Source organism: Diabrotica undecimpunctata, chromosome 8, assembly GCF_040954645.1.
Source record: "Diabrotica undecimpunctata isolate CICGRU chromosome 8, icDiaUnde3, whole genome shotgun sequence".
NCBI lineage: Eukaryota > Metazoa > Arthropoda > Insecta > Coleoptera > Chrysomelidae > Diabrotica > Diabrotica undecimpunctata.
The window spans coordinates 123,495,870-123,522,930 of record NC_092810.1 but is presented as its reverse complement, the minus strand read 5'-3'; the positions used below and the strand labels follow the sequence as shown (position 1 = coordinate 123,522,930).

At 31.3% G+C, this 27,061-nt stretch overlaps 1 protein-coding gene across 2 annotated transcripts in view; it reads right to left on the bottom strand.

Annotated features, from left to right (window-relative positions):
* The window catches only part of LOC140447939 (uncharacterized), a 270,677-nt gene that overhangs the window by 98,344 nt on the left and 145,272 nt on the right, over positions 1 to 27,061 (bottom strand). For both annotated transcript variants that reach the window (XM_072540881.1, XM_072540880.1), the window contains exon 3: positions 9,976 to 10,083. In XM_072540881.1, the coding sequence (XP_072396982.1) occupies positions 9,976 to 10,083 (108 nt within the window). The remainder of the gene's footprint in view (positions 1 to 9,975; positions 10,084 to 27,061) is intronic.

Sequence of the window (27,061 nt, the reverse complement as noted above, 5' to 3'; positions counted from 1 at the left end):
CATTTTTTTCAGCCTGCTCCATCGCTTCCATCAGTTTGCAGCTGGTCAAAATATTTTATATGATTATCTTTAAATAAAAATTAAATATCTTGCTCCCAAAAACAAACTATATATATGCAGCCTATGTGACCGCTATGTTTTGATGCCTGTACGTTGTCCATTACTACCTCTCGCAGGGTTACCAGGTCTACTGATTATTCAGTAGATCTACTGATGTCAACTTCTATTTACTGATTTACTGAAACACTGTATCGATCTACTAAAAAATATGTAATGATGAAATCATGTTCAAAAAGTAATCATTATGTCAGTGTTCAATTATAAATTTTGAAAGATATTTATTTATTGATATATATCCATTATTCTCAATCTACTGACGAAATAAAATATGACCTGGCAACCTTTCTGGTGCCGGTTTGGCTTCAGTCAATATCATAGGATTACCCTATCTTTCCTTGTCTAAGAACTGCCGCGTCGTCTGCCTAAATGCATCAAAAAAGATATATTGGTTCAATAAGTAATAGAGTAAAGGTTCATAAGGAATTTTAAGTAAAGAAAAAATTTAATTGTACGTAATGAAAACAGAAAAATTTAATGATTTTAAGGATGTAACTTTTAACAACATATTCACCGTACTATAGTGTATGTATTTTTGTGCAGTCTGAACTCCCAGTGATCGGTTTTTTCTTTTAACCAGTTATTACATATGGCTCAATCATTAGGGCAATTATCTCCTACAATTAATAAATAATATCTTTATAATACAGCGACAAAATAAAAGAGACTGTAAGTACTAGCTTGCTTTTGATTCCTAGCATTTATTGAATATTGATGGCTACCTAGAATAACAAATATATAATCGTTTTATTTTTTCTTATGCAATTTTATAAAATATTTAGTTTCAAAAGATTAAATAGAAAGTTTATAATAGGGTTAAATTTGTATGCCCCTTACTATTTAAACTAAAGAAATAGTTCACTAAGAAGGTTTACAAGGTCTTTACAAAGTACTGTAAATACATTTTATCCACTGAACTGACCCTAACTGTCTAGTTGGGATCTGTCACATTTTGATTTAGACTTATAGAAGTGGCTGCAAGACTATAAAAGTAAAAATATATTCAACTGCCGTTTGTCAACTGATAGGCTACTTTTTTTTCGTTAATTTTAACAAAGCTGTAGTTAAATCTAAAAAGAACATATAATCCGTTTTTTATACCCCGTTGTTTTCACGGCAATTGTCTGGGTATGAATGTAGCTTCTGTGACCTATTTTGTCGAAGACCTTTTTGTTCTTTATTTGGTATTTTTTTTACCATACTTGCGAATATCCATTTTAGGATAGTTGATAGGATTTCTACCATTTCCATTTGTATTTACATATTGATGTCATAATCAACGTAATTGTAATTTCATGAAAAAGTTTCTGTGTGCTCTTAATTATTTTTTTTCTTCTTCATTTTAACAGTTTACTAGGTATACCATCGAGTCCTCAGAATTTCCTGTTTTTTAATTTACACATAGTATTTCAGATTTCTTCTTTTGTGACTTCTATACTGACTTAATCATCATTTTCGCATTATTCTTCTCATTCTATGGACATAACACTATCTCTATGATAAAATTCTCTGATATAGGCTTTCCACTGTCCTGTTTTTGTTTGGATTTTATTTTTATTTTCAGTAATGAGTTTTCTGTTCCATTAAAGATTTTACAAACTTTTCGTTGCGCTAGGTGTTCATATGTCGTGTTCCATCTCTTTACTAAATTATGTCCAATAGTGCTCTTGAATATTTCTTATCTTAAATTTAATGAAGAATTAATTTCTTAGGAAATTTACCTTCGCAACATTTTTAATACAGCTATTTCTTAGTATGATTCTCTAGAAACTCACTTAATGTTTTTCAGTATTTACATAAACTTCTTGATTAGTGGCATTTGACTAGAAATTTGCTCAGAACTAACTTTTGATGTTCTACAGCTATATGCGTTTGAGGTACTAAAAGTTTATTGAAGAAAAAATGTTTTTATAATTTATTATTTTATGCATATTTTTAGAACAATATGTATAAAATTAGAAATCTTATCAGAAAAATATTGAAAATGTAAGCTAAAATTAAAAATTTGGCTTTAAAAATATGTACTATCACTCACAGTAATCATCTAACAACTATCTTAGACACGTGGCATCTTCCTTCGGAAGTAGTTTGGATCCAAAGATAGCGTAACTACCAAACATGGTAATTTTGAAGAAACAGCAATGTTGGTTCAACAAACGTAGAAAATCCAATTTAAAAAAGGATTGATATTAAAGACTGGAAAATAGGAGTGAAGATCTGCAAGACGCATTACAGAAAATATTGGTTTGCATAAGGCAATGCCAGGTAAGTTTAAGAGTATGTATATCAGTGGAGCATAATTTTTTACCCTAAACTGATACAATTTATGGTTGAATATGTTCTTTATTGATTTTAAATAGGCTTATGATACAATGAATACATCTAAGCTTATCAAATTGATAGAATTTTAGATTCCTAAAATATCTCATAGAAATGACCAAATACTTTGGAGAAAAGATTTAAGGAAAGGTAATTTGCTATCTTAATTTTCTGCAATTTTGTCTTAGAGAATTTTTTAGAGAGAATAAAGATCAAGCATCCTAATACCTCTCTTTATAGGAATTAATTTATTAAACACAACACTAAAATTAACAATCAAAGTGATAACAAATAAACTGAAAGAAATTATAAGATCAGCAGGAGAACAACAAGGCTTTAGGTCGGGAAGATCATGCACCAACGCTATATTTGTAATGAGGTAAGTGCAAGAGAAATCATTAGAATGCAACAAACCGACAAATCTATGTTTCATGGACGTTAAGAAGGCATTTGATCGGTTTAAATTAAAGGACATTATACACTTATTTTACGCAAGAGAGATACCTTTAGGAATAATCAAAACGATCTTAAATATCCACCAAAATAACACAATAAAAGTAAAAGAAGAAGAAGAAGTAGAAGAAGAACTAACTGTCCCCATTGAAGCTGGCAATGGGATAAGACAGGGAGATTCCCTGAGTCTTCATCACCTGAACAAGTGATGGAGTTTAAATACCTAGGTATCACATTATCTAGCTGAGGAAAGCTCGAAACAGAAGTGGAAGATCAAGTAAATAAAGCAAACATAGTCGCACTTTGCCTGAATGAAACAATATGGAGAAATAAAAATATTGGAATTAAAATGAAAGGCAGAATTTAGAAAACAGTTATCAGATCAACAATTATTGTAATGTCATATGCGTCAGAAATACGACCTGACACAGAGAGGACAAAAAGAATGTTAGAAACAGCAGAGATGAAAATCCTTAGAAAAATTGATGGTAACATATTATGGGACATAGCTAGAAGTACAGATATACGACGAAGACGCAAGGTGGAGAATTTTGAGGAATGGGTAAGAAATAGAAGAGTAAAATGGAATGATCATATAAGCCAAATGATAACACATAGGTTAGTAAAGATGTTAAGACACGGTTCCGCAATGGAAAGACGATTAATAGGAAGACCACGAAAACGATGGAACGACAACTTACTGGAGGCACATTGAATAAAAGACAGAGTGATGTGTACATAAAACGAATAAACAGAACAAGAAGAAGAAGAAAAAGAAGTACTTTTTAAAAGAAAGCAAAATATGCACTGCCGGTTCTATCTACTACCAAATATACGCTAAAACGCTGTTAATATTATTAAAGCAAAAACTAGAAAAGTAATGAAAATAGTATATACTCTGGTTACGTGATTGTCTATTTTATATGTAATTGAGCCAATAATTTCCGATAAATATGAAGTTAGACTGGAGAAATAGATTCAAAGACTCAAAAATATTAAGAAGGATTTTTGCAGAGAAATTGGAGGAACATATTTAGCTAATAAAGACAAATAACGAAGTCGTGGAAGTGTATGGACAATAGACCATATCACTAGAAAGAAAACTGATATCACTAGAACTCAGTTGGCATTTAACATTCCTACAGTTCGGATGTAGAAAACTCTTTCGAGTATGGAAATATTCCCTGTATTCAATCTAAGTACATCAGCATATTGCCAGATAATTTAACAATTTCAAGTATGGTTTAATCCAATTAAACCTAACCACTGTTTGGTTTTGAGGTTATTTTGCAAGTACTACAAAGTTCACTGAAGATGGGCTGATTAGTCCCAAAACGTTTTGAACTTGATCCTTTTGGATTTTTAAATTTATTTCTTAATTAAATGTACTAATTACAACAGAAGTGTTTTACTTTGACATAACTATATGGTATACAGCCAACTCCTGGGAATTATCCCTTCTTAATTTTATAAAATATAAACTTTTATATTTAAATCTTAAGGTAGTCTTAAATAAAAGATATTAATATTTAATATAACTGAAACCATTAATAAGTTAACATATCTTTAAAAAATGAATACAACTTCATTTCAGGTTTATCACAGGATTCCAGTTCGAGTATTACATTACTCAAAATTTATAGGAAATAAAATTCGTCATCGTGTATGTACCTTCATATAAACATGTTTTACATCAATATTCGCTGGCGACCATAAGGTCCTTTTCGTTCTGGTAATATATAACCGTGTCGGCGGTCTTTAGGGATCGAGGATATATCGAAGTCCTTCAAAGTCCTACGAGGTCCTGCCTCTATGGAAAATGACCATCAGCTGGCAAGGAATGTGCCACCTTGAAATGATAGGCCCTGTTTGATATATTGCTACAGCAGGTTATATATTCCATAAAATAGATGTATATCGAGAAAGGAGACATTCGGTAGGATGAATATGCACTTCAATAACTGAGATGACTTAGTCATATAAAACAATTTTTTACGTTTCTTCATTTTCGATATACAAAAAATGTCATGATAGCACACTATAAAATACAGGGTGTAAAAGTAAACTCACATTATTTATTTGACACAAAATATTGCATTGTGGGGTTTTGTGTTACAAAATACGCTTTACAAATGTACAAAAGTGAAGGTAGTGAAAAAACAGTTTCCTTGTTCCATGTTTAAGTTAAATTATTATTTTATATGGAATCAAAACATTTACAACAATTTATTGTAATGAAAATTAAATTTTAAGATTTATTTTGATTTTAAAATTGGAATTTTACCATTTTCAAATTATTCTAAAATGAAAATAAAAATATCTATAGTAAAAATTATTACTGAGTTACACCATGAGAACTAATATGAGGGAGACTAATTGATAGGCAGATACATAAAAAACAAAAATATCAGAAAATCAGTTTGGATTTATACAAAACATATCAGCAACATATGTAATTTTCATTAGAAGACAGCTAATGGATAAATTTAAAAGAACATCTGGTACCCACTGATCTTGAGATAAAATAGATAAAATATGCTATCAATACAATATGATAGAATGGAATAGAAAATTGAAAATCCTCTTGTTAAGAGAAAAGAACATAAATTGAAAATATTAGAGTATCATATTATTATAACATATATTATATTTAATTATCCATTTTTTTATTTCAAGGATTTTTAGATATATCAAAGTTACATAGACATATATTATAGACAACTACTTCTTGGTCTTCCTTTTCCTTTATTACTGACCTTTTCTTAGTAAGCTCTTGTTTAAAACTTTTTATTATCTTATCGTCTGTGCTTTGTCAAATGAGATCCAAAAACATGTCAAAACAATCTTATTCTTTTTGAGCTCTAATACATCTTGCAATTTTGGGTTCTCGTTTCTCGTTAGGACTTATATAATTCATCGTTAGTTCTTCTTTTCCAAACATCATTTGTAATTTTTTTTGGTCCCAAATCCACCTTAAGATTTTACGCTTTCATATATCCAGTTCTACTCTATTACTTTGTTAAAAAACAAATTTCACTGACAAAAGTTACTACTTGTTTCACTACGGTTATATAGCCTTAATTGTATTCTCAGAATTTATTTCCAGTCCGCTTTTCTCCGATGCATCTTTTTTTCTTATTACACATTTGAGTCAAATTTCTTATCGGTCGATAGCTTCATGAAGTAATTGAAGCATTGGCGAGCGGAGTGGAAGATATTTTCTTTATGAGCGCTCTCCACGTCGAAGGTAACCCTATGTCGTCATCTCTTTTATTGAGACAATTTGGCCTTTTTTTTCAGTTTCTATGACTTTTCGGTTAATTATTGGTTTATAGAAGCGGATGGGGGCTATGGTTCTGTAATTTTCAAAATCAATTTTGGAGCCAGCATGAAGATGGTGTTGACCTAGAACTGAAATCGAATCAGAATTGCGAACAGCAATGAAATGTTCATAAACCCTATTTTGGATTCTACAATTTGTTTAGCCTATATAAGATCAGGGGCAGCTGGGCAAGTAATTTCATAAACTTCGAGTTGTTCATTTGGAATGTTGTTTTTAATTGATCGGACAAGAGATGAAAGTTATTGTTGGGAGGTAAATATTGTTTTTATTACTCTTGATTTAAGAATTTCGTCGATTTTGTCAATGACACTTTTGATGTAAGGAAGAAAAGCTTTCCTATGATGAGGGTCTGAGTCTTTGGGTCGAGTTTGATGTCTCTGGATGCTCCTATTAATGTAATTTTGGCGGTAACCGTGAGCGCTTGTTTTAAACTGGAGAGCTCAGCGGATCTACTTGCATAATCGCAAAGGCGTATTGATCTGGAGACAAGGCTATTAATGACTGAATTAATTTGTGAAGATGGATGATGAGAGTTGGTATGCAAGTAACCATTGGTATGGGTGGGTTTTCGATAAACAGTGTGATGAAAACCTTGAGATTGGTTTTTCTTTGTATAGAAATAGGTCTAGGATGTATAACATTCAGACGGAATTGATTCAATATATATACCAAAGCATCCCTGCCATGGGGACAAATGGCGAATGTACGGCCAACATATCATAGTGTTTCATATATTTTCATATGGCATATTTCAAATGGCAAATAGCCGAAACGATAACCAACATATGGTTTTGGCTATTTGCCATTTTCAATAAGCACTTTATTTTATAAACATTACATTATACAATTATATTTCATGTTTACACTCTTTAGAAGTTTGACATGGATTAAAAAATTGGTAGGTATCTCTTTATATGTATATGTATACAGAACATACCCTTCTTTATATCAAATTAGCCCAAACTGTCATGTTCAGCTTGTTCAACTAATATTAAATCAACTGCTTTAATTAGAGTTCGCTAGGTAATAAATGGTTGCATAGTTTCTACTATATATACAAATGTCTAGTAGCATTGCAAATAAACCATAATTTATATCAATTCCTATGATCCTCTTCCTAATCGAGTGTTATTACTGCGTCAATATTTTATTTACTTCTATTTAACCTTGAAACTTAATTTTACTTGAAAAACAAAGTCATTTATTTATTTGTATTTTATGAGCTGTAAAGTTGTGAAATGGAGTTGTTGAGAAAACGTATTATTTTCATTTATTCGTTGAAGTAAACGCTAGTGTTATTTCAATGACCCGACTTTACATATTTTAAATATAGCTTACCAATGGGTATCTATGACTTTATTAATTTAATTTTAGTTTATTTTGATCAATTTTAATATTAAACTTCTTAGCTTGTTTGTCTGTTTGTCCTATTTATTTATTTAAACAGTTCTTTTTGTCTTAAAATCCAGTGATTAGTAATAATTTATATTAAAATTTGGTATTTTTACTTGCTGACAAAAAATTCACACGAACTATTTGTACACGATTTAGGAACCTTACTAACGAATTTTACTAATTTAAATACAAGTGTATTGTAAAATGTAATAATAAAAATCAATATAGAACTTTTAGAACATTCTCGTTTAAAAAAATCGTAAAGAAGAAGGAGCTACATAATTCAGTCAATCTTTATCGAATTCTCACGTCCTTTACTCCACTCTATTTGTCCCTCCATTTCAGATTGCCCTTCTGGGGTGCTCTTGTAGTGTGTAGAGCCCTCCTCTTCTCCACCTCCTTCAAGTAGGACACTTTCTCTTATTTAAATCGAATTATAACGAAGTTGAAAGGTTTGGACCTTTAGATATTCTTGACCCTATTTGACGATTCTCCGATGGTTAGGACTGCTTTTGTTTTAACGATATTTCTATATTTTCTTTCACTTTGTTCGACCGGTAGAATAGCACTCATTCCTTTTTATTAATATTTGTGTTATTCATGTTGACATCTAATACGATTTTTATTTGTTTTTGACGTCTTATGGGATATAGTTATCTGAATTTTTTTTATTGCTCTAAATCAACAAACTAAAAAACAATGTTTTGTCTCTACTCTTATACTTTGATACAAAAAATTAAGTATAAATATTGGTTTCCTATTCTATAAGCGAAGTCGTTGTCTATTTATTTATTATTCGCAGGTTGGAGGCCACTGACAGATTATTAGTAACCCCATTTTCGCTGAATCACCCCTGCCTTTTCTAGCATGCTCTGATTTTTGCAGCATCATCGAAATTATAACAAGCTAACAAAAACATGACAAGAATTAAAATGGGTTTACATTGTCTTTTTTGAAAAGCAGAAGCTGGACGATTTTTTCCACAAAAATAATAAATAATGATCATTTATATTGTGACGAATAGCGAAATAATCGAGTTAAACAAAAAGACGGATTTTAAGAAGAAATTTCAGGAAGAAAACTAACGAGATTGCATACAATAGCTTTAAAAATTGATATGATTGAGATGTTAGTGTATGATGTGTGGTTGACTCGGAATAGGTCCTATTTCTAAGCGCTTCAGAAACAGATTTCTTAGAATTGGTCCATTCTACAGTTTTAAAGACATCTTTACTTGAATTGCTTGAATACACGCCGAAGTCTTGTCTCATGAGATAGGCCAGTGCTGGTTATCTACAGAGGTTACGGTAAAAAGTTTACTTCTCTAATGAGAAGGCACATTAAGGTGCCTTCTATCACATAGAAGGCACCTTAAGTTAGCTATCTTACAAGAGCATCTTCTACGGTTAAGTAGAAGTTAAGTTGCGATACTCTTAAAAGTCTTCACTGTATAGAACCTAAACTATCTCATACCTCCAATACTAGTCCAAGAGTCTTAAAACCTAATGCACTGGTACCCATAGCAAGTTCACTTTCTTCGTTAATGTAGTGGTAGCTAGAACTCTTTTCCATTACAAAACTAGCTTGTAGCTAACTGGGCATTTCCAGGACCTTTATAGCTGTCGGATTGTCAGAGCAGATACACATAGATATTTTTCTTCTAATGCAAGCGATGTGTCCTGAGTACAGACTAGATGCATGCGATAACATAAACGATAACATAAACGATAACAAACCAAACCAAAACTTCAAAATAGGATAGGAATTGATATGGTCAACTGAGACGCAAATATTTCTTCCTAGCAACCAGCACATTTTCTTAATTTGAATGCCCAGTTCTTTACGTTTCCGCCTTTATGTAAATTTTCAAGGTCAGTCTGTTATCTGCACGAAATCTTAATAATTTCGCCAATTAAGCTTCTGGGATTTTAATATTACTAAAAAATCAGAAAGACATGTCGAGAAGTTTAGACTATGTCGGAAAATATGCTTGTCTTGTAAACTTTTCCTTCCGTACCTTCCATATTACAATTGCACCATTGTTGTGCAATTAGCAAATTTTTGTGTGGATCTACTGTACTTTTGTGTGAAATACTATAGACATGTAAGAGAAAAATGTTTACTCGATATTAAATGTATAATTACCGTTTCTTCTTCTTAAAGTGCCTATCCGTTCCGATCATCACGGCTATCTTTACTTTGTTTATTGCAGCGCGGAACAGTTCAGTGGTAGTCGTGTTATACCACTTTCGTAAATTTTGAAGCCAGGAAATTACCGTTTGATATTTAAAAACTTACAATTTTCAAAATATGCAAAAAAGAGCTTCAATTAGATAAGCTATACTTACTTGGAGAGATACCTAGTCGAGTTTGAAGGGCAATTTTTGATTCTTGGCTGGATGGAAGAGGCACTTCTTGCCTCCATGTCATATCTGGTTCATTAAGCCATAATTTTCCTGTGGACAAAATAAATAAATTAATATCTAGTTGCATATTAGAGTCTTATTAATTGACAGTATATTTTATGTATTAGTATAATCTAAACAATTTAAAGAAATAATTCGCGAAGTTATGCAAGGAAGCATCCAAGAGGTGTGGCAATAAACCAAAATAAAACTAAATACCTAATATGCTCCAGGAAAAGAGTTATTACGACAGAGATAAAAATTGGAGAATATGAGTTTGAACAGATAGAATACTTTAAGTACCTAGGGATCTCAGTTAATGGAACTAATGACAGAAGTACGATATTCAATGAACGAATTCTGGCAGGAAACCGAAATTACTGGAAATACTATAACATAGTGCTATGTATGGTCCATATTGTTATACGGCATGGAGACATGGACGTTGAAAATATCTTCCATTAACAAGTTGGAAGCCTTCGAAATGTGGACCTTGCGAAGAATGTTCCGCATACCATGGACAGATAGGGTGAGAAACGAGGAAGTCCTAAGAAGAGCAAATACTGAGAGAGAATTGCTCAGCTTGATCAAGGCACGAAAGATTGGATACCTGGGCCACATCCTGAGAGGGGAAAAATACGCAATCCCTCAACTAATTATCCAAGGAAAGATTGAGGGCAAGAGAGGAGTAGGTCGCAAACAAATGTCGTGGCTGCGAAATATAAAGAACTTGACAGGCGTAACTAACACTGGCGAACTTTTGCATGCCGCAAAAGACAGACGTCTGACCTTAAGATAATTCGCCAACGCACTATAGGTGCACGGCACCATAAGAAGAAGACTATAACTTTCTAAAAGATAAGAAGCTCATCAAAAAACAAAAAAACTAAAATTGAAAATTTACACAGCAACAATTAGACCAGTAATCAGATATGGTGTTGAAGTAATGTACTTGATACAGAAAGATAAAGGATCATACAGACAAGAATCTTCATGCGAAGAATAGCAGGCCGTCTAAACTTAGATTACGGTCAATTTAGAAATTTGATAAACCAAAAAATAAGAGAACTTTGAAAGGAGAAGACATCGTCAGGTTTATCAAATCACCAAGACTCAGATAGGGATAGGGCATCTAGAAAGGAGGGATCCAGAAGTAGTCAAAAGAAAATCACCAACTAAAGAACAGTTATAGATATATCACTAGGAAAACCTAAAACGAGATGGGAGAACCAGATAATAGAGGACCTTAGGAATATAAGAGATAGAGTATTGAAATATATATGTAAAAAGAGGAAAAAGTGAAGAAACATTTTGGAGAAAACAAAAAGTTAATGCGGACTGATTCCCCGCGACAAATGAATCGGAAGAACCCAAAGAGGACAGCAATCGCTCCATCAGGAGTGTAGATGCCATGATGATAAATTATGCATATATTAAAGTAAAAAATACCAATATTAAGCAATTATTAAAAATATTGTTCAAATGTTCGAACATTTAGTAAACTAGTTTTTATTTTATTATTATTAAAACATAGCAATCAAAGGATTTAAATAAAGAAATTTTCTCGTCAATCCAGTTATTTGTTTGATAGTACTGTTCCCCATAAGATGATCGCATAAGATCTTAATGTCATGAGTGAACTAGATAAAGCAAAAAAAAAGTTGAAATTAAATGGTGTATGAAAAAAGGCCATAAAAATAAAAGGCATGCGACAAGGATGCGTGAAATCACCCTTCTTTGTTGACCCCTGTTGTGAATGTTGTTACACATTTCACTGTAATTTAACATCAATTATCATGTAACGTTATAAAAGTTACATGCTTCATATTTTTCTTTAAATAATTATTCAATTTGAATTTCTGTTGATTTTATTCATTTTTAGACTTTCTGTTTTATTTTACTATTTTTCTTCTACAAATAGTTGGCGGTCAACTCTTTGTATAATTCCCATATTCTTTTCCAGTCTATTCTACGCCATATACATATATAAAATCTCTATGATGTCTGTAACCAACTCCAAGCGACAAAATATATTTGTCAGTTGTCAACTACATTGTCATGTCAGCTTCACTTCCAAAACCTTCTACATAATGGAGATGGAAATGGTTTTCTTCATTTCATAATTTAAATTTATGTCCGCTTTTTTAGATCAGGACTTCCCGAAAGATGTAGTACCACATAGGGAGTAAACTGCAGTAGCAAGGACACTGCTACAAAAAACTCAACAGCTCCTTGAAATTATTACAATCCATCCAACTGTATGAAACCTAACATCCAGTCACCTGCATGAAGCCAACAATATATGCAATAACAATGCCATAAGTATCATTTTTAAATTTTATGTACGGCTCTAGACAGGATTTGCTTTATTTTTTTATTAATATTAAAATTTTATGTAATTTCTGTATAATAAATATGTATTATGTATATATAAACTGAGCTAGACAAAGGCTTAAACAATAGACTCCCAACTTTCTAAGGGTAGTTACTTTGTTACAAGCTAAGATAATTAAAGAGACTTTGTATTAGAGGCCATTCAGATAAAGAAAACGGGAAACAGAATTGGATTTCCTCACCCATACTGTTTAACGTTTACTCTAGCATATCAATCTATGCTAAAAATGTTAGCTAAAGTTTCAATCAAAATTAGGTCTATAAACAACTTATAGGTATATTGACGACATGCAAAACTATAGAAGACTTCAAACTCTGATAAATATGGTGTTATAGGTTTCCCAATCCAAGTCCCAACTGTCTAGTAAATTTGGTAATTTTTTGCTTGGTTAAATTTTGACCTACTGACAGTGGCTGTAAATTACTATACAACCAAACACTCGTACCGATAGCCAATATTTATAAATGGAAAGTTATTAGCAGCAGCTAAAGTCTGCAGCAGTAAATATTTGATCAATTAAGAGTAAGCGGTAGGAATTTTTGTGTTATATGTTTGTAGCCCAAAGAAGAATGGAACGCTCGCTACTTGGACCAACTCTCTGACACAGGGTTAGAAACGAAAAAATAAGAAGGACATGCGTCACAGATGTCATAAAGCGCATAGCATGTCTGAAATAGAACTGGACGGGCCATGTAGCTAAAATTAATAACGGGTGGTGGACCCAAAAATTACGGTGTGGAGACCACAAGCAGACAGTAGAAGAGGATGAGTAGAGATCACCTACATTATGGGAAGAAGACGTCAAAAGAATCACTGGGAATTGGCTGCAGTAAGCTGATGATCGACAGAACTGGAACAAATTAGGGGATGTCTATGTTCAACTTTGGACGCAGAAGGCTGGATGATGATGATGTTTTAGACAATGAATATGTCAAAGCTGTGCCAACGGACTATAAGAGAAATTATGTTTTCTTGTTTTGGCAGTAATTTTTGTTGATGTAATAAATCTTACATCAACATAAATTACTGCTAAAACAAGAAAAATGGCAAGATTTTCAAAAAGAAACAGCAATAATAGAGAACAATTTAGGATACAAAAAAGATTGAAGACGTATTTGGCACCCTAATAAAGAATCGTTTTTGTCATAAATATGGGATCACTCTTATATAGAAAAAAAAATGGTTAAAGAATTTATAAAAATAAAGAAACTATCGTCATGGAAGTTCCTCGATGAGTAATCTATGAAAATTATTTAACTAACGCCAGTGGAGTTGATTTAGCGAAGATTTATGCATTAAAACCATTTAATCAACAGTAGTAAAAATGAACATCAAATACATTAACAATCAAGCACAAACTGAAAAATACAGTTTTATTTGTTGCTAATTGTTTTAGTTCGAATCATGTATTCTGTGGGAATATTTCTAACTATATCTTTAACATAAAGATAATTATGAGCTTTTTATTTCTCATGATAACATAATTCATTTATAAGTACTTATGTTAAAAAACACATATACACAAGCTATAATCACCAAAACAACAACCAGAAAAAGCTACCGCTTAAATATTATGATGAGATTCTTTTTCATGTTATAATTACATAATTACGGAAAAATTGTACGCGTATTTTGGGTTTCTTTGATTATTTAAATAAGAACTGAAGTTACGGTAGCACAATTACAAGGATATGGAATGATTACAGCTTAAGGGAAACTCAGATTTTTAGTTTAAAATGATATTTATTATCATATGTTACATCTTTGGCACTTTCGGGATTAATTGATGTTCTTTAATCCGCACAAACAGAATTAAATATTTCATTTCATTCTAAGACACATGCTATAACACATAATTGAAACCAAATCATTTAAATTCAGGCAGGAATCAACATTCTTATATCTACAACAAAAAGCAACAATGCGATTCAAAAATGAACTGCATGTCAATGTCACCAGCATTATTTAACATCTTGAAAACATCTTTAGGGAAGCTTTCGATGAATCAAAAGTTGGTATTGCAGTAAATGGTCAACTTATAAACAATATTAGATATGCAGCAGACGATACCGTATTGCTGGCAGATGTGCACTGGGGTTTCAAAGGGGGATGCAGAATGTTCTAGAAATGTGTTACAAGTATGGTCTAAAACTAAATTTTAAGAAGACAAAAATAATAACAAATAACAACTTAAGCAAATATATAAAGAACAACAAGAGCCAAGAGAAAAAACACTTACACAGTGGTGTATAAAAATTACATGTGGCGACCTCCCAAAAACTGACATCGGTCAAACGGCTGTAATCTTTAACAAACGGATACGAGAACACAACAGGGCTTTCAATAATAGAAAAACAGATTCCACTTACGCACTTCACCTTCTAGATCATAATTGTTCTTTTACTGACTAATTTAAAATTCTTCACATTCAAGATAAAGACTTAGCTATCATTCCTTCTATCAAATAACGGTCGAATCCATCACATTTATCACTTTCATTAACCGGTCACTGTGGAATTTTCATTGTAGGAGCCTAATTTTCAAAACTTATAGCACGAAATTGCGGAAACACTAAGACTAATATTCGGTGATTAAATAATGATAGATTAGAAATAAATATATTTAAATAGCTACAAGTCACAGAGACCACGAGCTTCTAGGTTTTGATCAGTTTTTCCATTTTTTTTTGGTCCAAAATTTGTTTCTCAGACTCTGCTATTTCTTTGATGTCTCTGGACTTCGTTTACGTATCACATTCTTGGCCATCCTTTTTATTTCTTTCCTGTTTCTCCTCCTGTAAGTAATATTCTTAGAGCACATATTTTTTTGTCATTCATCATTTTCATAACCACCTGATCCACCGCTTTAATTCTCTCTATTATTTTGTGTAGAATATATTATATTTGCTTCACATTTGGGTCACTTCGTATTCTGCATTTTCCTCTTACAAATCTCTTTCTGTCTTTCCAATTTATTTTTTATGGTCCACATCTCACATATATGCCATACTGTGAGTCGAATTATTATTATTAATTCCCTGTGTACGGAGTTTGGTTGCCGAATGCACATATTTTGCTGTCAAATATGCGTATGATGACCCCACTGTTCTGCTGTCCTTCTTAGTATTTTATATGTTTCCCTTTCTTCGTCACCTCTGGCTCAGCATTATCTATTTACTTTCTTCTGTGACTATCCCTCTCAACTCTATAAGGTTTATTTTCACTTGGTTTAGAATCAGACCTTATTTCTTAATTATCTTGGAAATACAAAATCATCGCCAAATATCATCTGCTGTCTGTTGTATAAAATCGTAAAAAAGTGGAACAGTAGGCTGTATATATATATATATATATATATATATATATAAATAATATAATTATTATAATTAAATAAAGTAATTTTGTTACTTATTTCTTATTTATATTTTAAACAAATTCAATAAATTATTATGTTTGCTCCTAACGCCACCTATTAACGTATTAACAAAGCATACGTTGTTTACTTATGACAAACCTGTCAAATTCAGACCAAATATTAATAATAAAATATAAACAAATATCATTTGATAGTAAATTTAATTATTTTATAAACTAAATAATATATTTAAAAATAATAATTGTATTTATATGAAAATATTTTAACACGAGAATAAAAGTTTAAACTGATGAGTCAATGTTGTTATTAATTGGACGACATTTATCACTTTTATTAAATTTTGACAATCGTTAGGAATTGAATCTCTTAGTGAAAGATATTCTTTTAATTTTTTACTTCTCATTTAATTCTATATTTTGTTAGTTATTATTCCTGCAGTCTTTAATTTAAACCTGTTTCGAGTTAATAAACGATGACTGGAAACGAATTGATCGAGAGTAGTGAATCGCTGGCAAGAACCGCTATTCTATGACGCTACCCGTGACGGTGCCATTTTGTTGCGCTAGTTCCGTGACGCTCGCCTCAGCATTCTATTGCAGTAAAAAAGTAATACAACGCCAGCATCATTATTACAGAGGGGAGATATTCTGTTATTCTTCGATATCAGGTGGATTTTGTTAATATAGATTTTGGTTGAGAAATAGTTTTTTGTATGTTACAGTTGATTTCCCGTAGGTAAGTATCTAGTTGTAAATAAAATAAAATGCAGAAAAGTACTGCAAGACTACAAACATCGTCTCTTAAAAAAATTTAACTATACAATATGTAAAATTTTTTAGTACATTTGTATTATATTAGTGTAACAATTATTTACATTTAATTATTAAATTTTTTTGTAAAATTATTGTTATTGAAAATTATTTGTGTGAACCGCTGTTATTAATAAAATAATACAATTTTTACTTATCTTAGAATATTTTGTTTTAGGAAATATTTTTATAATTTTAAAATAGTTTTCTAAGTAAATATCAAGACAAAAGTTATCGATAGAAGTAGGAACGTGTCTGCAGCTTAATCTAAGTTGATTTTGGCGTTCATTTACGAAGAGAGAAATGAGGGGTGAGCGCTAACTAGGGACGCACTAATCAATATCCCCTCCGTCTCTTTTCCATCCCGATGATGTCTACCTCATCAACTCAGCTTCGATTCAGGAACAGCCACAACGTTGTTACTATTCTGGGTCTTCAACCTCGAAATCGCATAAACACTATGCTTTTATGATTGGAAAGGATAGGTCGGCGTTCATTCGGGATTTTCACTGTTGTTTATTATTTCAAATATTAATTTTAATAATATTTAATAAAATCAAAAAACAGATTTTAAAATATATGTCAATCTATATATATTTTCATCAGTTTGGTCCATCATAATTCCATTTCATAATAATATTGTTTTACTTATTAGAAGCAAGTTGGAAAAAAATGTTAATAAGATCAGATGATGTGCTTATTTCTGAATGATCTCCTTTTGTTTTATTCTTGCTATCCATTTGGTCCCACGAGTTGGAACCAAATAAGTGATAGTGTATTTGTGTATATTTTTGTGTATGTGTGTGTATATGTATGTGAGTGGTTTATGTTCATCTAATCAATCTACAGTAATGTCGTAGTTATGCCATGTTCTCGGTTGATCCACGAGCGATTATTTGGTTATACTTTGTTTAGATCTACCTTATTTATATCCATACGATGTTAATACACCGATAGATAAGATGTTAATACACCAGACCGATAGATTAAGTATGTTAACCGTAATTTATTGTACGGGTGCTCAGACAATAATCGGATTGGAATTAAAAACTAAGGTAGAAAGTATTTAGGAAATATGAATGTTTGATTTGGAATTGATTTTTTGTTAGTACTAAGAATTCGGAGAAAAACATATGTTTGTGTATTATGAAAGTTATGCGGAGCAGGCGGATATCTTGCAATTGACTTATGGAACCGGGAACTTTATTGTTGTATTTATTAAGTAAAACTTAATGGAACATAAGACAAAAAGAATACATACATCATGAGTTTTTTATATATTCTTTATCGGCTTAGTATGTAAGTTAGTATTGAAGAAGCATAAGAAAGCCCTGAAATTAGTCTTTCCACATTTATATAAAAAGCCCAGTATCTTCTGCTCGATTACATACACAGACAGGATATCAACAAAAATAGCCAAACACATGAAAAAAGAGGGAATAACATTAGATTTCAGGATAAACAACAACTTAAGTAAATATATTAAAAACAAGAAGAAACAACAGAAAAAGCAGTTAAACAGTGGTGTATACAAACCTACATAGAGTGACTGCCCAAAAATTTACATCGGTCAAACTGGTTAAATATTTAACAAACGTATAGTAGAACACAAAAGGGCTTTTAACAATAAAAAATCAGAGGAAACATTGAGAATAAGACAATTGGTTGTATTGATTGGTAGTGCATTAGATCTTATTACATAAACATTGGATAATGATTAGCAACTTACCGATCAATGAAGTATGATGGATTGTTGGACTAAGAGCATTATAGAATGGAATTTTAAACGTTACAATATATATCGAGAAAAACTACTTGAAAATAAGAGCAATTAAAAAGCAGAAGAAAAAATATAAAATTAAATTTTGTTCTTATTATATATAAGTTTTTTTGTGTCGGATAATTAAATGAGAAATAAATTCGACAGCAATTTTAAGAAAAATAAATTTAATAACAAATCTTAAAGAGAATGGCAAATAATAAAATACGCTAATAAATTAGGCAAATACAATGTATGTATACGAAATAAACATATATCTGTGAAGGCCCTTAATAAAGCCGGTGCTCTAAAAGTCCATTCGATCTTTAATCTTCAATTTCCTGAAAGTTAGTAGTCAAGATTTAACATCCAACGGCTATGTGATTTGCCAGGAGATAAAACGGGGTTAAATAAAAGCGTTGGCAGTAGAAAATAGGGGCATTTTCCTCGGCGGGTAGAAGGGATGAATTTCTTTTGAAGATTCGCAATTTGATTTGGTGAAAATCTACACAATAAAAAATGTTACGAAAAACTTCGTTAGATATCCTTTTTTTAAAATTACTTTTAATATTCGTGAAATTTTTCATACATCGTACTGATGACTTCTGGTAAGCAAGGTCCAAATCAATGTTTCTGATGACAACCTCCAAAGTACATATGTAACATATTATAAGATAAGTTATAAGTACGAAGAGAAGACCATACCTAATAGTTGATATCAGCTTTATTACAGAAAATTATAGATGTCTTCTAAAAGCATTTAAGATTTTTTTGTCCCTAGCTTATTCGTATTTAGTTACCATATATGGAGGTTCCCATTTTAGATTTCATAGTTCCCCGCTCTAGAGTGTATGACTGACGGTCGTGTTTGGTGTCCTTCGACAGATTTTTGAAAAATATTGAACATGTATTTTTCAGTTTTTGATCCGATGTTTAATTCGGTAAATATTCGTCCGTCACGTTCCTTTTATCACACCCTACATATATTTTCATACAAAAGAATTTATAAACATTATAAAACATATTTCTGAATAACGCATATCCTAATAATAATCTTAAACAACTAATCTACAACTCAGACATATGACGGGCAATGTGATAACATACCAACAGAGTCCGATATTTACAAAAAGATACCTTACGTAAATGGCTTAACTAACAATATAATTAAGCTGCTGAGTGGAATTCCTAAAACCAAAACAGCATATCCAATTACAGTTTATTCTTAAAGCTTAAAGAACAGACATCGCTTCTAAATAAAAGTTCTCATTTACCAACATAGGGCAGTACATAGGCCAAACATCTCAGTGGTTAAAACAAAGAATAACGCACACAAAAGTGATTGCAAAACAGAGAAAAATTCTTGTGCAGTAGCAGACCATTCCAACACAACCGGCCACATATTTAATTTATTAGATGCTAGAAAAGAACTATATAAAAAGACTATTTCTCGAAATATACCACATTAACAAAGATATAGATTGCTAGTATATAGATTGGAATATTTTAACATTCTGATAATGGATACAATGAGGATATTTCTTGTCCATAGCATCAATTGTCACTTTAAAATGAGCGCAATATTATTCAATATCTGGTGCATCCTAGCATGCTAGACGAAGGAAGTAATTGGATGTAAATACTCGATGTATTTGTTGGCGTTGTCGGTCTTTTGCTCTGGGTATGTTAACTAAGAACCGGCGCGTTTGTCTTTGTTCAAATCGTCGTTGATTTCTTTCAGCTCGTGACTCATGGGATTGAGTCATGCATATTTGCAGGATCTTGTTGGATTTTTTCATCTATTCTATGTGCTCTATTTAGCATGTTAGTAGCTATAAGCGACAATTTGGGTCATTTCACTGCCCAAATTGTCCTCTTGGCGTCTTGCCGCCATTGTTTACTGTACAGCACACATACTTATAGATAAAATTGAAATGAATTGTACTTAGTATACAGATAGTGTATTTGTTCTTTTATTATTTCATTGACCTTTCACAATCATTATATAGTAAGTATGCCCCTTTTTATTATTTGTGAATACATAGACAAGCATTGATACATATATAATAACAATTTTTGTGGTCAAATGGTATATCTCTTGGTGCCAAATTGTGGCAGGTTGGCATATGTAACTTCAGAACCTATTGTTCTGTTATGTTTTGACGACATAACTTTTAACGATATTCTAGATAACGAGTTCTTTTTCTTTGAATGTGGAAGGTGGTCTTCAGGTGGCGTCGTATATTCTTCTCTTTCGTTTAATAGCAAATTTTCATGATGATACATCCATTCTTGGTCTGTTTCCACTTTCGGCTAAATGTTTAAGCTTCTGTGTGTCTTTTTTTCCATATAAAGTATTAATTTTCTATCCTACAATTTATTTTTCTCTAAGGTTACGGTTCTTTTGACATCGTTTTCTATTTCTTTTGCTATAAGTTTACGTATGTTATTAGTTACCTCTAAATTCTATATTCCCAAATGTATTATTAGATCTGGATTAAAATTATTAGTAAGTGTTATTTTTCTGAAGGTTATATTAATTATCCATCGCCTCAACCCCCAACCTAATAGACTACGTAATTTTTCCGTGGAATTTTCTTCACAGTATCTTCATAGTACTCAGTATATCCTTTGTTTCGAATTTGTTGTTCATCTCCTTCATTCATTAGAACTTAGTAATTGTTCTGGTATCCCTTTTGTGTTATTGACATATGACACAGAAGTAGATGAGAATACATATTGAGTTAGTAAAAAATGTAAGAAATAAATTATAATTAACAAAAGCGAATGATGTCATTGTGCTATCTCATTTTTAGCAGTATAAATCACACATAATTATATCATATGAAAAACTGAATAACTAAAAAACTAAAAAAATTTAAAAACTAAAGAAAGAATAAAAAGACTAAAACAATAAAAAACTACTAAAAATGTACAGAAGTGGACAAAACATTATGTAGAATTAACATAAAAACCAACAAAACAAAAATAACTTTCGACACAACATTAGAAAGTAAACTGCAATAAAATAGTAGTAGTAGGAGAAGTAGTAGGAAAAATAAGGCGAAAGATATATAATATAAGAAGATATAGCAAGACAAAAAGACATAAAATAGCAAATGTAGGTATACAAATAATATAGAAAATGGGCTAAATTAATGGAGAAGACAGGTTAATCCCTCCCAACTTACCTTTTAAAACGAACACGCTTAAGGGTTAATCTAATTTTATTTTTTGTTGTGTAAAGGGTCAGACACTTCTTTTGAAGACTCACAATTTGATTCGGCGGCATGGCCCTAAGTAAATTGCGGCCTTCTTTTTTGTTCTGATGCATTTGTAGACCGGACTGAAATGTTGGTTAGATGATATATAGGGGAGACCAGGAAGGACACGTTGTCCTGTTGGGAACACTGTTTACACTTTTCGCTTCGCTGAACTCGAATGTTAAACATACGTGCCGGGATTTGGTGCACTTGTACTTCTGAATGTTGAAATAAAAAATATACGGTGGCCGTACTGTTTGCCATTTTGGATGGACAAATTTAAACATGGGCACTATTTCTGAGAATCTGTAGTAATTAAAGATAATAAAAGTGTAACTTTTTAAGATAAAAATGAAAATCACTCGACTGCTATTACCTAGACTGAAATTAAATATTTTTTTATTTACTCTTGGAACAAAATTGGGAATAAACAAAATAAAAAAAGATCAATGTTTGTATTCGTTTTTTTTTACTTAAAGACTTTTATTTTAATATTTATTTTTATTTTTTTATATTAACTTCTTTGGTACAACTCCTACAAACTAAAGAGCGGATAAAGAATCTTTTCTCTTTTTGTGTACCGCTATATATTGCTTAAGTGTCTACATGTTTGTCCAATATAAATCTGAACTTGGACTAGATAATGCAATGCGAACACTACTTTAAAAATATTTTGTTTAATTTTTATTTTATTATTGTTTTTATGTGCGCTAAAACGCGCTTAATCAGACTTTAAGCCTTATTTCGTTATTTTTTGACATCGCGATTTTTCTTGCGTCTATGCAATATACTAAGAAAGGTGGATAATTTGTACTATGCTACTTGAACTAGCAGAGTAGGACAGATATATATGAAAGTATAATAATTTTTGTAAATATTTAGACATTTCATGTATGTTTGGTGCAGAAGAGCACTCCCATGATGACCTGTGGCTGAAATCCAGGAAAGGTTTTCACAGTGGCGTTCCCGTGGAACCTCCAGAATTGTATGATCCGAAACCAAACACACCGACTGGGTTAAACTGCGAATGGAGCACATGGGCTATACTGAACCAAATAAGATCGAGTGTGGCTGCTGTGAAGACCAACAGAGCAAGATTTGGGAGAGTTCGATAAAAATGACACCTTATGCATGTAGGTGAAAGACAGGACAAGAAACACATACTCCAGTGTAAACAATGCTCTTTTCAACCCGTGGAAGACCAATACCAAGGCAATAAACTGCGTCTGATTCTGGACCGAACAAATGAAGTGATTGCGCTTGGACACGAAAAAGTTAGACTAGATAGACATCTATGTCATGGCGCTACTTTCGGGATCGTCGTCCTAGCATTTTACTATAGAGAAAATGGTGCTCTGGAATAATCTCTTCACAACCATCAACATTCAATGCAGCATTCAATTTAATGAGCGAAAATTAGTTAAGAATAAACAAGGAGGCTGTCTGTAAGTAGGTATAAGCACAGTGATAAAGCTAAAAATTCGTAGTATCAATCACCGTCCTCTGCAATATTGCTGTTTTTAAGAATAAAAAAAATATCAAAATAATTCGTGAGGAATATCCTACATGTGCCAATAGGCATCGAATAAATTTTACAATTTTAAAATATTAAATTATAGTAATATATATAGAAACAACAAAAAATATTGGGAAAATAATTTGTAATAAGAGAGAAACAGAATAAAAAACAAACGATATGTCTAGGTCTATAAAAGAGAGTTACATACTACTACAAAGATGGCATCAAAATTTCACAAAGTTTATGTAAATATATACAATGACCTATTCTTAAGATGTTATTTCACGGTGTGAAAAACCAAAATTCATAATTATATCATACCAATTCTTATCGGATATCTTTTATTAACAATTATACAGGTAAATTCGGTACTTTAACAGATCTGCCACATATAAGTTCTTCCAGTTAGCATACTAGAATTAGCAATACTAATTTCACCATATACAAAGTTAGTTTTTGTGTGGATGACTGGTAATTTGAAGATTGAGTATGTCATATAACTAAATATGTGTATATGCAGTCTATCGTGCTCGGAATACTAGAGGGCATTTTTCTCAACATAACCTTAACGTTAAAACTTAACGCTGATGATAACGCTGGGTATATATATATGTCGCCGAACGTAAATTTATATTTATTTATAACGGAGATATTGCTATACTCGGTTTGTTGACTCCAGTCTCAACTGTTTAGTTAATTTTGTAATTATTTTTGCTACGTTGGATACATTTTTCCAAGCAAAAGTGCTCAGTATTCACATGAAGTTTATTAATAAAATAAAACAGCATCAATTAAAATAAAAGTTTATTTCCGAAATTTTATAGTTGTTCATAGTTTTTATTTAAAATGAAAGAGATTATTTTAAATGAAATGAAAATAAATGAATACACACTCCCAAAATTTATGATTTTTCTTCTTTTTTCAATGAAATAATTCTACAACAGTAAGTTTATTTGAGCTATTAATAGTAAGAGATAGGAATTTTTGTATTGTATGTTTGCGACAATAAATCTGTCAAATAGTCCAGACGGGATCTGTCGAAAAGTAAATCATAATGAATAATTTCCATAGGAGTCTATTTTTAAACTAGAATCACTTTAGGAGGTACCTTGTATTAATAATGACGATATGTGTCAGTCGCAAAGCTTGTGCTTAATGTTTTATTTAACAAAATCTAAAAAAAGTCGAAAAATCCAAAAAACTCAAAAAAAAAAAATTATGGAAGGACAAATTTTAGTTTTTCAATTTTACATAATATGTGACAAAAAAAGGCTATCAAACGCACTTAAAAAATTTAAAATTGGTTAACTAGAAGAGCTTACGGAATTTTTTTAAAAAATTATTTTGAGCCCATAATAATTTTTTTTGCAGACCCTGAATTTCAAAATTATTATGCAAACGTAATTATTATGCTTATATCGTAAAGTGATTCCAGCAAAAAATACTCTTATGGAAAATGTCTATTTCAAAACAGATCCTACCTGGACTAAAAATATTTCCAAGCTGAGCGAATGGACTATAAAAATAAGTATAGGTGGACCTACAAGACAATTGCAAAAGTCTTGGAACTTTTATTTTTGAAAGGCGTATTTTATTGAAATGTGTTAAGGCTCAGAAATAGCTACTTATACATTTAAAAATAATTGAATGAAGCAGATTTAATTTTTTATCACTTACTGCATATTACAAATCGATTATGCTCGATTCTTATTACTTTTTAAAAAAATATTGTATTTAATAAGCTCATTGATCATTGAGCATGATGTATAATACTTCTACAATGCATATATACTTTTGTATTTTAAGTGTATTAACTCACTTTTTTAATGTAAATCAAACTAAATTCATATTTTTTTTCGTCGTTGAATATGTTTATCAATAAATCTACATTTTGATTATTTTAACTTTTCCTTCAACCCTGTATTATTTATAATATCAAATAACGTTGTAATATTGTGACGACATACAATAAAACAATTGACCAATGGCTATAATGAAATTTATAGTAAAAGGTTTGTCTAATAATTGGTGAATTCGTCACGCAGAAACCAATAAATGGCGAGCGCACCGTGGTTAAAATACACTGGTATATCAGATTTTATTACAGTTTTGTCAATTTTGATGTGTTTTCAAGAAAATGATATTTTACAAGGTGTCCCAACATTAACGGTAACTGTTTTTCGGATTTTTCTCAAAGAGATAATGCAAATTGAAATGTTAGGGTGGAACTTGTCGCATCTGCTTAATTAAGTTGCCTATTTTATAAAGATGTACGCTATTAATCATGTAAGTCAAAATTTATACAGCACATAGCAGCTTACGTTCTAATAACAGTATATTCAGGATTAAATAAATTACCAGTAGACTCTTTTTCCACATATAAAAGACTCCTTTTTTCACTCATCTTCTGTAGGAAATTTCTTGTTTGTAAGTTATAATATAAATGTACATCTTTTTAATGAAAATAATAATTTAATATTATTCGTGAAGTAAATTTTATCTAGATATATGAGTGATAGCAAATAAAAATAAGATCCTAAGTAACATCAAGAGCAGATATATGAGCAGTTCTTTCGTCCAATAGTTTTAATACTAATAGAGGTATTAACAATTCGAGAAGATGATGTATGTTCCATTGTATTTTTTTTTATTTAATTCTGAGGTTAAATCCAGTAAAAGAGCCTAAATAAGATTATAAGGTCGAAAAAATATCTAAAGAAGCAAAAATAAGACCACCAGAGTACTCTGAGTTTCAAAGGTTGGCTATTATCATGCAATTTTAACTTTAAAGTAGCTGCTGGGACAGCTGGATGAAACTATTGGAATTATTTTCTTAACTAAGACATATCTATCCTTCCTGTGCAGCTCTTGTCCCTATTTTTTTCCTGCATTATCAACTGTACTAATTGGTATTTAATTCCACGTGTAAAATGTCGCCAGATAAACGTATTTATGGACGTTTAAAATATAGTGGCATATTGGGAAGAACTAAAAATAATGCAAAAATACCTTGTCTATTCTTGTTTTTCTTTTTTTTTATTACTACAGACAACCAAATATAATATCTCTTCAACGATAGCCAAAGATCAAAGGTTGATATGACTCAGGAAAGCAACTACAGAAGAAATAATGCCTAGAGAATTATTGGAAATTGAAGCTCGCACAATAAACAAACAGGGTACGAATATAAAGAAGATGGATACAGTTAATAAACCAAAAGAACCTGAAATTTGAAAAAATAGCTCACTAAATCAAATACCAAAAGCAAAGCAATTAATTTTGAGATACTTTGTATGTATACATATTAATAGATTCACTCTTATAAAAGAGATATTTTTCCAATCTATACACCAATACAGTTTTACAGAAAAAACTTAACAGAAAAAATTTAAACAGAAAAATTACTTATTTTTCGAACATTCTGTATTAAAATGTCAATCTTCTGTCGATTTGTCTCCTGATTATATTTTCCGGAAAAGATCCAACAAAGAAGTTCCTGTTTCTGTTTTGTATTGGCCGTTCGGTGGCCGTCGCCATTCTTATTTTTTAACGTATGCAGATGTAAAGGGGTATTTTAAAGGGGCGCAAGCGTAAACCGTAACCCGCCCCATATCTCCATCGATATTATGTAAAAGCTGAACGCGTGCGCGACCTCGCACGTTTTACATGTACATTTTTATGAACATCATCCCTTTCGCTGTATAAGATTTCTACCCTTATTCAAAAGGTAGCCAATAGCAACCAGCGCGTGTTAAACGGGTGTCTTCCTGGTTTTTTTCTCTCGAAATTTGATCACACGTTTGCTTTTGCTTTCGTCTATTTGTTCTTTTTTATATGACTTCCGGTTACGAGAGGTACTGAGGAGGACAACAATTAGGTCGGAGGATAATTTTAAGTCGACCCTTCAAG